This window comes from Triturus cristatus, chromosome 2_2 (genome assembly GCF_964204655.1).
Source record: "Triturus cristatus chromosome 2_2, aTriCri1.1, whole genome shotgun sequence".
Lineage (NCBI taxonomy): Eukaryota > Metazoa > Chordata > Amphibia > Caudata > Salamandridae > Triturus > Triturus cristatus.
In genome coordinates, this window is record NC_140582.1 from 1040860163 (window position 1) to 1040876883 (window position 16721).

At 48.9% G+C, this 16721-nt stretch overlaps 1 protein-coding gene across 2 annotated transcripts in view; it reads right to left on the reverse strand.

The window, feature by feature from the left end:
• The window catches only part of HTT (huntingtin), a 2065683-nt gene that overhangs the window by 855831 nt on the left and 1193131 nt on the right, over positions 1–16721 (reverse strand). For both annotated transcript variants that reach the window (XM_085642500.1, XM_085642499.1), the window contains 3 exons: positions 16134–16250; positions 3416–3538; positions 3045–3289 (listed from right to left, as the gene is read on the reverse strand). In XM_085642500.1, the coding sequence (XP_085498626.1) occupies positions 3045–3289; positions 3416–3538; positions 16134–16250 (485 nt within the window). The remainder of the gene's footprint in view (positions 1–3044; positions 3290–3415; positions 3539–16133; positions 16251–16721) is intronic.

Genomic DNA, 16721 nt, shown 5'->3' on the forward strand with positions numbered 1-16721 from the left:
TCTGAGAGCAACTGGAATACAAATTGCTAGAGAAGCGATACTGCAGGCAAACTACTAGGTGGAAGTCTACCAGGGCAGTACAGTGATGAATGGAGGCCATTATACAGCTTGTACAGTGACAAATCAGTGTCTGTATGTATTGAGACTGGGCACAAAGCAACTAACAAATTCACAGATTCTAAGGAAGAATGAAAATTTGCCCTTTCTAGTGAAGGTAAGTTTGAAGTCTATTAAGGACACTGAGGCGAGGATTATGCTTTTCCTTCTCCACTTTAAAATAACTCCAAAAACACAGCATCCATTAAATCCACTACTACATTTCCTATAAACACCAGGGAAACAAACAGCAAAAACTCCAGAGTCGTTCTTTAATGTCCTTGACCAGGCTCTCATAACATCCTCGGTCTCTTCCTGTTCCTCCTCTTTCTTCGTTCGAATCACGGCATCCTCTTCCATCATGTGTCCTGTTTCAACCCATTGTTTCTCTTCGTAGGCCCCAAGACATTTCACCACACAGAGTTTGGGGAATTCGGTGAAGGCTGGATAAGAGATCGTGCGTGTATTCAACTTGGTACGTCTACTTATCCTAAAGGTCACTCCATCAGGAGAAAAAACTCTAGCCTTTATATCCATGGCACGCACGTCTGAAATTTCTTCCGCACGAGATGAGGCATAGTAACATTGGCAACTTTGCTGAAATCTCTTTCCGGGACAAAAAACGATTTGGTTGCCATGACAAGAATAGGTTCAAGACCAAACTTACATCCCAGGGAAATGCATACCGCGGTTCTAGAGGGAAGAACAAGAGAAGCGGCCGGTCGAGCAGCCGCTGCCACGACCGGCCCCTTGGAAAACCCGGGGGCTGAAGACACGCTTAATATTTCTCTGTGCCTTGTCCAGCGATGTAAGCATTGCCACAAACGTTCCCAATTCTTTTACAAACGGGTCGCTGAACAACACCCCCTGCACCACCGCACGCACCTCCGAGGAGGCCAGGTCCCCCAATTTTAGGTTCATCTTGATAAACAAGGAGCGACAGTTTGCGTTTCCCATAAAGCAGTAGTTCGCCCTGTGCCCAACTAGAGAGGACTTCAGGGGCAATGAGAGAACCAGAAACCTTGGCTTCGTCAGCCATGTCCAAAATTTTGGTCATTGGGCCGATAGCATCCAGGAGCATATCCTGGCAAGAACGCCAGGACCTGTCAATTCCCTTCTTAGGGTCCTTGACGAACTGTGTCAGGAACGTGGCCATCTTTGCATCTATATCCGGTTTTAGTGCAACCTTCCCTTCTAAGGTGGGGCGTGGACATTCTGCTCTCAGACAGCTGCAGGCTTTGTTCTCCAGTGGCTTCCTGAGGTGGGCTGCCACATACTTAGCTACCTTCTCGGCTGGTGAACACACAGCCGACCACAAATGGACAAAGTCATCCGGGTCCAGCATATCAGAAATGCACTCCTGTGCAGGGACTGGATGGCTAGTTGGCAGCCAAGATCTGGAGGAACCTGCATTCTCATCAGACTCTTCTGGGGAATCCCCTTCCTGAGACTGTGGTGAATTGGGTCAGGATGGGCCCGACTCGGGCACGGGTAGGCCCTGTGGGGCTTCCGGGGGGGGGGGGGGGGGGGGGGGGGGGGAGATGTCTTGGCCAGGAAAGCTTGTTTAAGACGCGCGAATGCGTCCATGTCCACCACGTCCTCACATTTCTTCTTGAAGGGGAGGCGGAGGACCCCATCCAAAATCCTCCTGAGGGACCTTCGCCGCGGCAGGGGCAGAACCAGACTGGGCAATGTTTGCGCACTCCTGCGCTATTTTCTCTGACAATCTCTGCTCCATAGGGGCCATCAGGTCAGTTACTGCCCTGTATATGGATGTGCCAATGACCTCATAGAACTCATCATCCCATTGGAGGCAGGGCAGGGGGGAGTCCTCCTCGCACGTCTCTTGTTCCATGGTAAGGGGAGGAGGGTAGCTCATAAACGTGAATATGGGAGGGCCAAGATCAAAGGCGTGAAGCCTAAGCACTACTGCAGGCCCCAGGACACCCTGGGTGATCCAGGAAGGAGAAGCACACGCTTGACATGAGAGCTTATGGGCTAATGTAGGTGACTAACATGATTTTCAGGCGCGAGCCTAGAGACACCCAAAACACCCTCAGAGTTCTCAGGGCACTGCTGCCCGGGACAGAGGCGTCCCCAAATAGGTAAGCCTAGCCTAAACAATACTGATCCCCTCAGGGAGTTAATGAGATGGTGAACTGCACCACTACCTGCCTCCATGGGGCATCACTTGAGCACATACAAGGGAATAAAAGTACAAACCCAGATGTCTGCTGGGCGATTACCAGGCAGCCGCGGAGGTGCGAGCAGTATCTGGCCGAGCAGAGCGCGTTTGAATTCCTAGACGGGAGACGCGTGCCAGAACGTCACGGCAAACCCGCAGCGCCCCCTACCAGGTGGTAGACAGCACCGTGGTCGTGTTGGGCAATAACATCGCGCAAGGAGCGCACTAGTGGTCCCGTGACCAACGTAGGGGAATCTGCAAAAAGAAATAAAGTATAAGACGCACAGCAGCGCGCGATTAAACAAGCAATTCCCCCCACACTGAGCACTTGCAATCTTCACAACCGCGCCATTACAGTTATAAGAGAGAAAAAAGGGCCTACTTAACTGGCTGCTGAGCAGCGAAGAAAGAGGAGGAACAGGAAGAGGCAGACTATGTTATGAGATCCTGGTCAAGGACATTAAAGGACGACTCAGGAGCTTTTGCTGTTTGTTTCCCTGGTGTTCATGAGAAATGTAGTTGTGGCTTTAATGGCTGCTTTATTTTTGGAGTTATATTAAAGCAAAGAAGGAAAAGCATAATCCTCGCCTCCGGTCCTGACATAGAATTAAACCCGCCAAGGTGTAGGACTATCAACCTATTCCTTGCCTAATCCACTTTATCTGATGGTGAGGTATTTATTTAGTGTGGGTACACATAATTAACTGCAATATAGGCTTGCTTATACATACACAGACAATCCATACTACAACATAGTACCTACCTTGAAATGGTCTCTTCAGGTAGACACTTTGCCTGCTGTGGCTCAACCTCATTCTGCTCTTCTGGAGTTGGTGTGCAACTGTCGATATCTCTCAATCGGTTAATATTCTGGCATGAGATCAAATACGAAGAGAAGGATAGCTCCTGAATACGTGAGAGCACAATGTCTTCAGTTGACTGAGATATAAGCACTCTCAGGATGGCAAGGATGCCCGAAATCCATAGCTGCACTGTGGTCACGGAGGCCTAAGGACAGAATTGGATACATTTACGGGCATTTAATTGCAAGGTTAAAAACATTGTTTCACTCTTTTAAAGAGATCAACAGCAAAACAGAAAGATGCCTCTCCCAGTCCTTTCTAAATCACTCACCATAGTAACAGGAGTGACAAACATGCTCCTCAACAGCATGTCCACTGGTCGAAGGGATGATGGTGCCAATATTTCAAAGAGTGTATTCAGCACCCCTAAAGCTTCATGGGAATCGATATGCATCTACAGAGACAAATTCAAAACCGTGTTAGCTGAACATCTGTATTTGGAGCACAGACTATCAGAGTTACAATGAAAGCAGCAACCCAACGAACAAGTTACTTACCTTTGGTAACGCTTTTTCTGGTGGATACAGTATCTGCCTGTGGATTCCTCACCTTGTGAATATCCCCTGCGCCAGCAACATTCGGAAACTTTTGTAGCAGTCCACGCCGATGAGGAGGAAGACGAAGTCACAGAGACACGGCCCGGCTAGCGACTCCGCTGACGTCACCGGCTCCATAAGAAGACCTCGACGGCGTGATGACGTCAGTTCCGCCCCTTTTTCCGTGCCCTCGAGGCACACGGACGGACTGACAGCAATATATACACAGTACATAATATACAAAGCAACACACACAGTGTGGAGAAGAAGTAGAAAGGCAAAAGAAATAACACAATGCCTTTGACAGTAACAAAACATATTTTGAAACACTATTAATAGAATTGCAGGTATAGAAGGATGGACAACGGGGAGGCGGGTGAGTCAGTGAGGAATCCACAGGCAGATACTGTATCCACCAGAAAAAGCGTTACCGAAGGTAAGTAACTTGTTCTTCTGATGGATACATCTGCCAGTGGATTCCTCACCTTGTGAATATAATCCCACAGCCGTCCCCACTCCCAGAGCAGGGTGTCCACCCTTCTATACCAGAAAGTCCTGAAGGACAGAACGAGCAAAGTGTCCGTCCCTCCTCACCTCGGTGTCCAAGCAATAATGTTTTGCGACGGTGTGGAGGGAGGCCCAAGTTGCCGCCCTACAGATGTCCTCCACAGGAACGCCCCTAGACAAAGCAGAAGTGGAAGACTTTGCTCTAGTGGAATGAGCCTTTAAACCCTGTGGAGGTTCCTTACCAGCCAAAGAGTAGCATATCTTGATGCACAAGACAATCCATCTGGAAAGGGTGCGCTTGTGCACCGCTCGACCTTTCCTGCAGCCAACAAAGCCCACGAAGAGCTGGTCATCAACTCTGAAGTCCTTAGTCATGTCCAGATAGAAGCTCACCGCCCTCTTAGGGTCCAAGCGGTGAAGTCTCTCCTCCTCCTCCTTGGAAGGGTGAGGGGGAGGATAGAAGGTAGGAAGGGTAATGGACTGCCCCAGATGGAAGGGAGTTACCACCTTAGGCAGAAATGCAGCCCTGGTCCTGAGTACCATTCTTTCAGCATGAATGGTCAAGAATGGGGGTTTTGAACTTAGAGCTTGAAGCTCACTTACCCTCCTTGCCGAGGTGATTGCAATGAGAAAAACCGTCTTAAAAGACAACAGTCTCAAGGGACACTTATGTAAGGGCTCGAAGGGAGAACCCATAAGATAAGTCAAGACAAGGTTTAAGTCCCATTGAGGCACAATAAAGGGAGTAGGAGGAAACCTGTTTGTGAGGCCCTTAAGAAAACGAAGAACAATAGGTGATTTGAATAATGACGGCTGATCCGGGCGAAGGAAAGCCGACAAAGCCGATAAGTATCCCTTCACAGTGGCCACAGCAAAGCCTTGCTGAGCAAGAGAAAAGGCAAACTGCAGAATGTCAGATGAATGAGCCTTCAAAGGATCAATTGACTTCTCTCCACACCAGAGAACAAATTTAGACCACCTATAGGAATAGATAGATTTGGTGGAATGAGGTCTGGCAGACAAAATAACATCTACCACATCAGGTGGGAGAGAAAAAGAGTTCAGGCATGAAGGTGTAAGCTCTGGAGGTGGGGGTGTAGAACCTGCCCCTCCGATTGCGAGAGGAGGTCTGCCCTCAGAGGGAGACGGAGCGGAGGGCACGAGGAGAGGTGGAGAAGATCTGTATACCACACCCTTCTTGGCCAATCCGGGGCGATCAATATGACTTGGGCCCAGTCTTGGCGAATCTTCCTCAGAACCCGAGGAATCAAGGGTATGGGAGGAAACGCGTAAAGGAGTCGTGAGCTCCAACTCAACTGAAACGCGTCCCCCAACGCTCCCTGCATCGGATACTGGAGACTGCAGAATGACGGGCAGTAAGCATTCTCGTGAGTGGCGAACAGGTCCACCCGAGGAGTTCCCTACATTCGAAAGACGTGACTAACCACCTCCGGATGGAGCCTCCACTCGTGGTCGGCAGAGAACTACCGACTGAGACTGTCTGCACGCACGTTCAGCACCCCGGCCAGATGATTTGCCATCAGACAGATCTGATGATCCTGAGCCCAGGACCATAGACGCAGGGCCTCTCTGCAGAGACAATGCGACCCCACTCCTCCCTGCTTGTTGACATACCACATCGCGGTAGGGTTGTCCGTCAGGACTTGAACAGACTGACCGCGAAGTGAAGGGAGGAAGGCCTTGAGTGCTAAACGAATCGCCCGCAATTCCAGAAGGTTGATGTGAAGCAACCTCTCCTCTGGAGACCAAAGACCCTTGATCTCCAGATCCCCCAGATGAGCACCCCACCCTAAAGTGGATGCATCCGTAATCACTGTGACCACCGATGGAGGTAGATGAAAGGGCTTTCCTTGAGACAGATTGTCCTCCACGCTCCACCAGGACAGATCCGCCGCAGCTTCTCTGGAGATCCTCACAGACTCCTTGAAATTTCCTTTGTGCTGATGCCACTGCCTGCGGAGGCACCACTGGAGTGCCCTCATGTGCCAGCGTGCATGGTTGACCAACAGAATGCAGGAAGCAAACAGACCGACCGAAGCGAAGGACCTTCAGAACTGGAACGACCGCTCCATTGTAAAACAAAGGAATCATTTCCAGTATGTCGAGAATCCTTTGAGGAGGAGGGAATGCTCGACACACAGTAGTGTCCAGTACCGCACCTATGAACAGGTTGCGCTGAGAGGGCACCAGGTGAGATTTGGGCACGTTTATCGAGAAACCCAATTTGAACAGCTGAGTTGTATCGTGCAGATGACGCAGCACCTTCTCTGGCGACTCCGCTTTGATCAGCCAGTCGTCCAGATAGGGGAAAACTGAGATCCCCGACCTTCTGAGATGGGCTGCCACCACTGCCATCACCTTCGTGAAGACTCGGGGTGCAGTAGTAAGACCAAACGGAAGGACCGCAAACTGATAATGTTGCGACCCTACCGTAAACCGGAGATACTTCCTGTGCGACTTCAGGATGGGGATGTGAAAATACGCATCCTGCAAGTCGATCGACACCATCCAGTCCTCCTGATTCAGCGCTTGAAGAACCTGAGCAAGGGTGAGCATCTTGAACTTCTCTTGCTTTAGAAAAAGATTCAAGATTCTGAGGTCCAATATCCGACGCAATCTGCCGTCCTTCTTCGGAATCAGAAAATACCGGGAGTAGCATCCCTGACCCCTCTCCTGCTCTGGAACCACCTCTATCGCACCTTTCTGAAACAACTTCAGGACTTCCTCCTGAAGGAGAAGACGGTGGTTCTCTGAGCAAGCCCCTTGACAAGGAGGGTTATTTGGAGGGAATTCCCGAAAAGGAAGGGCATACCCATTTTCTACAAGATCTAGAACCCAAAGATCTGTAGTTACAGATTCCCAATCTTGTAGAAAATGGGTAAGCCGGCCCCCCACAGGACCAACATGATCCAGAATGGCGGATCTAATGCTTCTTTGCGGTGGAAGGAGGGGCTGAAGGGGAAGAGGAAGAGGAGGAGAGTTGACGGCCACGTGAGCGACCCCTGATTCTACCTCTGTATCCTTTAGACAAAGAGCCTTGCTGCTGCTGCTGCTTCTGGGTCTGCCTGTAGGAACGAAAGGTTGCCCTTCCGAAACCTCTGTATCTTTTAAACGACCCCCTTGACTGGGATTGAAGGCCCAAAGACTTAGCCGTAGCCTTGCTCTCCTTAAAACGTTCAAGAGCAGCATCTGCCTTTTTGCCAAATAAACCAGATCCATCAAATGGCAAGTCCAACAGAGTCGACTGTACATCCGGGGAAAACTCAGAAGACTTCAGCCACGCACGTCTCCTGGTGGCAACAGAAGACCCCATGACACTCGCCACTGAATCCGCCGTGTCCAGCCCACTCCGAATCACCTGACGTGCTGCTGCCTGGGCATCAGTCAAGACCTCATTAAAGCCAACCCTATCCTCCTCAGATAGTTTTGTTGCCAATTTCTTCGCAGAGTCCATGAACGCATGAATATAGCGTCCCAAGAGGCAAGTGGCATTTGTTGATTTAAGTGCCATGCTGGCCGATGAAAACACCTTTTTGGCCGACTGATCTAACTTTTTAGCCTCTCTGTCACCTGGAACCTGAGGAAAAGCACCCTTGGATTTTCATGAACAAGCCGCCTGAACCACCAGGCTCTCAGGCGATGGATGCGATGTTAAGAACTCAGGGTCCCCTGGAGCTGCCCTATACCTCCTAGCAACCGTCTTCGAGACTGTGGGAGCAGAAAAAGGCTTACGCCACACCTCCAACACAGGGTCAATAATGGCCTCATTAAAAGGCAACAACGGCTCCGAAACTGTAGTGGGAGAATGCAATACTTCAGTCAAAATATTTGATTTGAATTCAGTAGTAGGCAACTGAAGATCTAACAGTTCTGCAGCCTTCCTGAGGACTGCATGATATGGAGCCACATCCTTCGAGGGTTCATCGGAAGGTGGAGTAATTTCCCACTCAAGAGACAAATCCAATCCACTAGCCTCTTTAAGTTCCTCAAACACCTCGTCAGACTCCACCAGCTCTCCTTCTTCTGCTTCTTCCAGAAGGTACCTTCCGCCATCAATCACCCTTTGAGCTTCCCTTCTGGACAGAGTCCGTACAAGCGGCGTCGGCGGCGCCGTGTTCGAATCCGACGGCGCCGGCGTCGAACGTGGACCCGCAGGAGCAGCCGGCATCGAACGAGGTCGAGACGGCGCCGGTGAGGAAGGAAGCGGCGTCGACGTCCTCGGCGCCAGTAGATGCCAAGACGGCATCGCCGGAAAAAATGGCATGAAAGGGGCCAGCGGATAGATTTGCGGCACCCCCAAATTGAAGGCCATTGGACCCATCGGACCCGCAGGTGCACCAATGGTGTACATGGCTCTCGAAAATACCCCGTACATAGCATTTAAATAATGCGAGGGGTCCTGACCTGGTCCAGGGAACGCAGGGTACTGGTCAGGCATCACCAGACTCGGGCCAACCGGCGCCGATGGTGGAATAAGCAGTGTCGCAGGCTCACCCGGTGCTTGAAGCACCTCAACCGGGGCCGGAGATGGAACCGGCGTCGGAGATGGAATCGGAGCCGGAGATGTAGCCGGATCGGGTGAAGCCACTAGAGAAGAAGCACCAGGAGGCGAATCCGGAACAGTTGAAGGAGACACAGAGTCCTTACGGCGTTGAGTTGATGACTTCGACTTCGGAGCCGAACTCTTGTCAGAGTGATGTCGAGAAGAATGTCTCCTCTTCTTCTTGTGCTTCTTGGATCTTGAAGCATGCCCCAAAGTCGAAGTCGACTTCGACACCGACCTCGATCGTGACCTCGACCTCGTTCTCGACTTCCTTCTTCCTCTCTTCTCCTTTTTCATCCTAGCGATGAAGAGTTTCGCCTCCCTTTCTTTTAGAGCCTTGGAGCTCATCTTGCGACAGCAATAACAACCATCCACATCATGGTCAGATGATAAACACCACACACAGTCGTCATGTGGATCCGTGATCGACATATGTTTGCCACATTCACGACAGGGCTTGAAGCCCGATTTCTTTGTCGACATCTTTTTCGAAAGAGAAACAGAGAAATCCAGAAAAAACACAAAGTAACAGTGAAGCTACCAACAGAGATTACCGAAATCCGTTGGCGTCGACGGCGCAGAAAAAAGGGAACTGACGTCATCACGCCGACGAGGTCTGCTTATGGAGCCGGTGACGTCAGCGGAGTCGCGAGCCGGGCCGTGTCTCTGTGACGTCGTCTTCGACCTCATTGGCGTGGACTGCTACAAAAGTTTCCGAATGTTGCTGGCGCAGGGGATATTCACAAGGTGAGGAATCCACTGGCAGATGTATCCATCAGAAAAACAAAGACATCATTCTTACAATGCAACACAATATTTATTGTTCATATAATGTTGCATCTTGAGAAGGTTCCTCGATGGCTAAGAGGACACTCCGAAAGAATAGGTTACAATGTACTTCTATGCCTTCAATTCTCATACCTGCCCTATGTACTACGGTCACTACAAGTTATTTCTCCTTCAAAACCCACAATAACTTCCAAGGCAAAACTTGACCCAAACTAACAAAGAAGAGCGTATTGTGCAGCCCTAGCTGGAAGACCCTTGATTGCAAGATAAGAGTTACTTCATTTCCTCCCTTTAATTATTCATAAAATATCAGACAAATATAACTGATTTTCACATACCTGAAGAAAGGAGCTGAGGAGGATAAAACAATGAAAGATTTTGTAGGACAATTCTGGAAAAAAAATCACCCCCAGAGTGCTTTAAAAGGTTAGGCGCAGACGCCCAAGTTGAAGTTTCACATATTTCCAAAACATAAAGCTGTCAAACCAAGTTATATGTTCCACTGTAGAGCTAGAGGTATGGACTCTGGAACCAGAGGTCATAGATACGAATCAATGTAATGTCATTCTTCTTCTTCACTACCAAAATAAGAGCAGTAAAATGCACAATATTCACAGCACATATTAACTATTTGGACAGTGGGTTGCATCCTTAATGTATACATTCACAGTTCTTCTAATAGACTTTTATGATGAATTTAAGATGTGTAAGGGCCACTAAGCTGTAATATATTTAGTGAATATTAATTCTAAAAGCAGATTCATTGTAGTTTGGAATAAAGCTCAAGGCACACACTGCATTATGAAAGCTTGCATGGTAACGATGCACCGCAGAGCTTAGAATGAATTATGTCAGGGGCACCATCAACTTTATAGGAATTGCTGTCCCTTTGGTATGAAGAAACACACCCATCTTCTCATCCTACCTCAACTCAGACATAGTAGAACAATTTACTTACCATTGGTAATGATGTATCTGTAAGAGACTTAGGTTAGTTATAGATTCCTTACCTTAAAATTACCCCCAGGCGTCAGACACAATCCGGATAATTTTTTCTCTTAGCAGAACCACTGCGCGTTGGAAGGTGGCGTTGGTCGACTGCGCGTCTGCCATGGTCACCAGGATGATGTCGCTGTGCCTACTTAGACACCGCCCCTTTCCTCGGACGTCAGTTCTGACAATACTTTCCATGCCAGAAGTGCAGACCCATGAAAGACACTGACCAATGATGTGCCAAAACTTGGGCCCTGTAAGGGAGTCCCTCTCCCTAAAAATCAGTTCGCAGTGCGGGGAGGATGGGTGGGACGGTAAGGAATCTATAACTAACCTATGTCTCTTACAGAAACATTGTTACCAAAGGTAAGTAACTTGTTCATCTGAAAGAAACGGTTAGTTATATAGTCCTTACCTTAGAATAGATACACCAGCAATACCATCCTCGGAGGAGGAGGGTCTGCAAACGAAGTTCACACCAGAAAGTCCTGGAGAACAGAACAGGCAAAGTAACCGTCCCTCCTGACTTGACTATCCAGGCAGTAATGTCTAGTGAATGTGTGCATAGATGCCCACGTGGCTGCCTGGCAGATGTCAATAAGTGGAACTCCACATGACTAAGAAGTAGTTTCTGCTGTAGCGCTAGTGGAATGAGCCGGCTGCCCCACTGGAGGTTCCTTTTTTGCTAAAGCGTAACAAATCTTTATGCAAAGGACAACCCATCTTGAGGTGGTACGCTTTTGGACAGCTCGACCTTTCTTGGCACCCACATAGCCAACAAAGAGTTGATCGCCCACTCAGAAATCTTTAGTGTGGTCAAGGTAGAAGGACAACACACGTTTAGGGTCCAGACGGTGGTCTCTCTCCTCCTTGGAAGGGTGAAAGGTGGGAGAAAGGTGGGCAGAGTGATAGTTTGTCCTATGTGAAAAGGTGTAACTACTTTAGGAAGGAACAAGGGCCTCATCCTAAGCACCACTTTGTCCGGATGCACGGAGAAGAAAGGGGGCTTAGAAAAAAGAGCCTGAAACTCACCCACTCTGTAAGCAGAGGTGATGGCAACAAGAAAGGAAGTCTTCAGAGTAAGGAGCCTGAGAAGACAGTTGTGTAGAGGCTCGAAGGGAGCACACATAAGACAAGGTTCAAGTCCCACTGAGGCATTGTGAAAGAAAATGGAGGAAAGAGGTGAATAATGCCTTTAAAGAACCTATTAACAATAGGGGACTTGAACAAAGAGGGCTGATCTGGTAGCCGAAGAAAAGCAGAAATGACTGCCAGATAGCCTTTAAGAGTGCCCACAGTAGAGCCCTGCTGGGCCAAAGGAAGATGAAACAAAAGAACATCAGCAAAAGTGGCAGAGAGGGGATCCATAGCCTTTGCTCTACACCATGCCACAAACTTGTTCCATCGACAGGCTTATACCGTCTTAGTAGAGGGACGCCTGGCTGCCAAGATGACATTACAGACTTCGGGTGGAAAGGCAAAATCTGTCAACTGTCGCCTCAAGGAGGTGGAGGCTGGACAGGTTAGGGTGGAGGACTGTCCCCTGCAGCTGCGACAGATAATCCTCCTGAAGGGGCAGTCTGATCGATGGCCATGCTCAGGAGCTTGGGGTACCAGACTCTTCGTGCCCAGTCCGGGGCCACAAGAATGACTTGGGCCCGTCACACTTGATCTTCTTCAGCACTTGGCGCAGAAGTGGCACAGCCGGAAAGGCGTACAGGAGGCCGCAGTTCCACTCGCGACGAAAAGCATCACCGAGCGAGTACCGCCTTGGAAACTCCAACGCGCAACACTGCTGATATTGCACGTTCCCTTCAGTGGTTCTCCTCAGGGGGAGGCCATACCATATACTAAAGAAGTGGAACACGAACTGCGACCGAAGTCGAGACTTGGACCAAAAGACTCAGAAGAGCTGGGGACCCAAGGAACCACCTAAGGTAAATACCCAGGAACCCCAAGGAGGCTGTGTGCAGAATGGAAACACAGCTGCGTACTCAATGCAAGTCAATGGGAAAGTCGCATTTCAGTTTTTAAGGACACTTTCCCATGGCCCCTAAAGAAACCCTGTGAAGGATGGAAGGTTGGAGAGTCACTCCATCCGTGGACATCCCATGAACCAGGATACCTACACCAGGGAAGCCGGGTGCAAAGTGACATCGGAAATCGCCGTAGAACACAATGGAGGACTTCAGTAAAAATGCAGCTGGCGAAGAAGGTGAAAAAGTCTGGTGGAACCAAAGGATGGATTCTAGGAGAGGAGTACCTGCAAGCAGAGGGGACAGAGTCTATGTCACTCGGAAGTAAACAGGAGGAATGGAAGACCAATGACCACAGATGATGGAAGATGCGGAAGTGATGGTAACCTTGTCGCTGCCACTGTGAAGACCAGGGGAAGCGGTGGAAGACCAGGAGCCGTTCACTAGCTGTCCCAAATCGGAAGTCAAGAAGCAGGGGGGTCGGTGTCCAGCAGGAGCACCAACAAGTCTTGGCAGCAGCAACAGATTAACAGGCATAACATTGGGACAAGTAAGGTCCAAGGGACCCACCAAGTGCAGGCCCGGAGCAAGCAGGGGAGCCCACTGTAGCTCAAGAGGACCCACAGGCCAAAGGCACAGGAGTTGCAAGAGGACCTCGTGCATCTCACCAGAGATGCAGGCCAACGGTGCAGAGGATGCGGTGAGGACGAAGATCTTGGTAGGAAGAGATGCTGGAGCTTCTTGTAGCCCGAAGACCTCTGGAGGACAGGGTCAGCAAGCCTTGGCAATGGCAAGTCGGTGGTTAAATCTTGTCCCACAACGAATCTGAAGAGCCGCCAACAGGTAAGCACCTTAGAGAAAGGGTTGAGAAGATTCAAGGATCCCTCCCAGAGGAAGGGCTGGACAGAGGGGAGGATACTCCCATGTCTTTTGCCCAGTTTCGCGCCAGAGCGCGAGTCAACGGCTACCTGAACTGACTCAAACTGGAGTATGCGAGGAGGGCACCAAATGTGCCCTTCAAAGCAGTTGGTGGCGCTGTCACACCTCCCTGTGACAGGAAACCTATTGTTCTACCTTTCCCTGCTCGAGCTTGGCTCAGCAGCAGGTGGGCAGAATCGCGTCTGTGGTCAGCAGCCGCACTAGCTTGCTGTTTGACCCTGAAAGGCAGGTGCCGGGAACACAGGGGGACCTCCCCAGTACATGGGATCCTACATCCAACACTGGAATTGGTGTTGGGATAGGAGTCTAACATGTTTGATATCAAACATGATCGGTTTCGCTGCAGCCAATATTTAGTTAGACATTTCGTATTTGACTTGATGTCCACTATATCATTAAATGGCTGACCGCACTTGAAATTTCTGACTTAGGGGTGACTTATAGGTTTTAAGTCCAGTGAGTGGTGCTAGCACCAACTTACACAGGCTGCAATGGCAGGCCTGTAGTCACGGTTTAAGTTGTCTTTCATGGGTGGCACGATACATGCTGCAGCCCATGGGAGACCCCCGGTGTATCTATGCCCTGGGTACTTTAGTACCATATACTAGGGACTTACTAGGGCACACCAGTAGCCAATTGTGGAGGTACAACAGGACTTACTATTTCAAATTTGGGGAAGAAGCGCAGTGACTGGAGTCCCGATTAGCAGGATCCTAGTCAGACTAATAAAAAACACACTGACACCGGGCAAAAAGTGGGTTTAACGATGTTGCAAGAATCCTACCTTCCTACGTAACCCCGCTCCAATCTAACCCACTCTACCCCATTCAACCCACTCCACTCATCCCACTTCAATTTACCCGACTCTAATCTCCCCCCCTCCATTCCAATGTACCCTACTCTAATACATCCAATATACCCCACTCCCCCAATCTACCCCCACTCCACCCTAATCTACCCCTCTACACTACACTCCAATCTACCCCACTCCATTTCACTCTACCCAATCTACCCCACTCCACTTCACTTCAATCTACCACATGCCACCCAGATCTACCCCACTCCAGTCTAATCTAACCCACTGCACCCAATCCGCCCCATTCCATCCTACTAATCTACCCTACCCTACCCTACCCTACCCCACTCCACCATACTACCATCTACCCCATCTAATCCACCCCCTCCAGTTTATCCCAATCTACTCCACCACAATATACCCCACCCTAAACCCAACCTACCCCACACCATCCCAATCTACTCCACTCCACTCCAATCCAGTCCACTCCAATACAATCTACCTTACTCCCATCTATCTCACTCCAATCTACTCCCTCCAGTCTACCCTAACATAATCCACCCATTCTATCCCACACCATTCGACCCCACTGCACTCTACCCCACTCCACACTGATCTACCCTGTTGACAGCTATCTACCCCACTCCAATCTACCTCAATCTACTCCAATCTGCCCCACTCTTCCCAATTTACCCCATTCCAAACTACCCCAATCTACCCTCACTCCATTCCACTATACCATACTATAATCTGCCCAATCTACTGCACTCCAATCTACCCCCACTCCACTCGACTCAGTGTACCCCACTCCAGTCCAATCTACCCCAATTCAGCGCACTCCACTCTTTCCCAATCTACTCTACTCCAATTCTACTGCAAATATATCAAACTCCACTCTACCCCGATCTACCCTACTCCTATCTACTCAACTCCAACCTACCACACTCCACCCCCAAGCTACCACACTCCACCCCAATCTACCACACTCCACCCCCAATCTACCACACTCCACCCCCAATCTACCACACTCCACCCCCAATCTACCCCACTCCACCCCCAATCTACCCCACTCCACCCCCAATCTACCCCACTCCACCCCCAATCTACCCCACTACACACCAATCTACCCCACTCCACACCAATCTACCCCACTCCACACCAATCTACCCCACTCCACCCCAATTCATTCTACCCCACTCTAACCTTGACGCTAATCTACCCAACTCCTCCACACCAGTCTACCCCACTCCACTCTATGCCAAGCTACATCCACTGCACTCTACCGCATTCCACTCCATGCCACTAACTTTTAGTAAAACACATTGACAAAGCCAATAGCTCTTGCAAAGGTGAGGCCTATTGGCTGTGCCAATGCTTGTTCTTAATTACTGAGTTAGCTATATGGCAATAATCATTAAAAAAAAATCAGATGCTGATAAACATCACCAAAATCAATGGAAAAGCCAATAGGTATGCACTAGCAAAACTAAAATGCTTGACCTATTAGCTTTGCCAATGATTGCTTCCTCTTCCAGATGGCGTTTCACAACCCATCACCGCTGTCACAACAGCACCACCAGACCCTGGTGATGGAGTACTGCAAAATGCCATCTGGATACAGACTGAGGTCTATGAAGGTGTTAAGATGAGGAATTTGGGGGAAGGAAATTATTTTAGAGAGGCCTTTATTTCTTTTCTCATCAAGTCAATCTACCAATTGCAACATAGTTAACTATATTAATATGCTGTACAAATAAAATTCTATCTTGACACGCACTTGAAATTAAGAAAATGATCGTAGGAAAATAGAAATGTAGACTAGAAAAGGTTTTCCAGGTATGACATTTAGCTGTAGATCTAGCATATAAATATTTTGAAAAGTCCTTTACCTGCTGCTTTGCTAGCATTGGAAGAATTATGTCTGCTATTTGTCTGGATAATCTCTTCCATCTGTCCTCATTCTCTTTATGACACTGTTGTAACACAAGAATGAACATTTCCAGCACCTGAAAGGGGAAATAACAGTTGAGAAGGCTTTGAATATACATTTATATTCATAAATGCTTGTGGCTAAACAGAATAAATGACTTCGAATTGAGAATGTCACTACATATGTTAACAATGCCACACACGAGACGAGTCATAGTCTACAAAGTCGGATTTTGTGAGTCTGTTGTCATGAGGAGATTCCACCATCCTGCACAAGGAGAATATAAAAACCATAGCCTTCGGCAGCCAACTCAGTCCCCATGAAGATTATGGACAGAAAATTATATGTTCTCACTCTAGATCATGGGTCTCCAACCATTTCTGTGTTAGGAGCTACTTATGTTGAATGACAATCATCCCCAGCTACTGATATAATTAGAGTTATAATGGTGACCACATTAGACACTGTTATATTAGTGGCCACCATATACAAGATTACCAGCAGAGATCGCCTCAGTTCTTCAAGGTTGGTTGTCAGAGAGATGTAA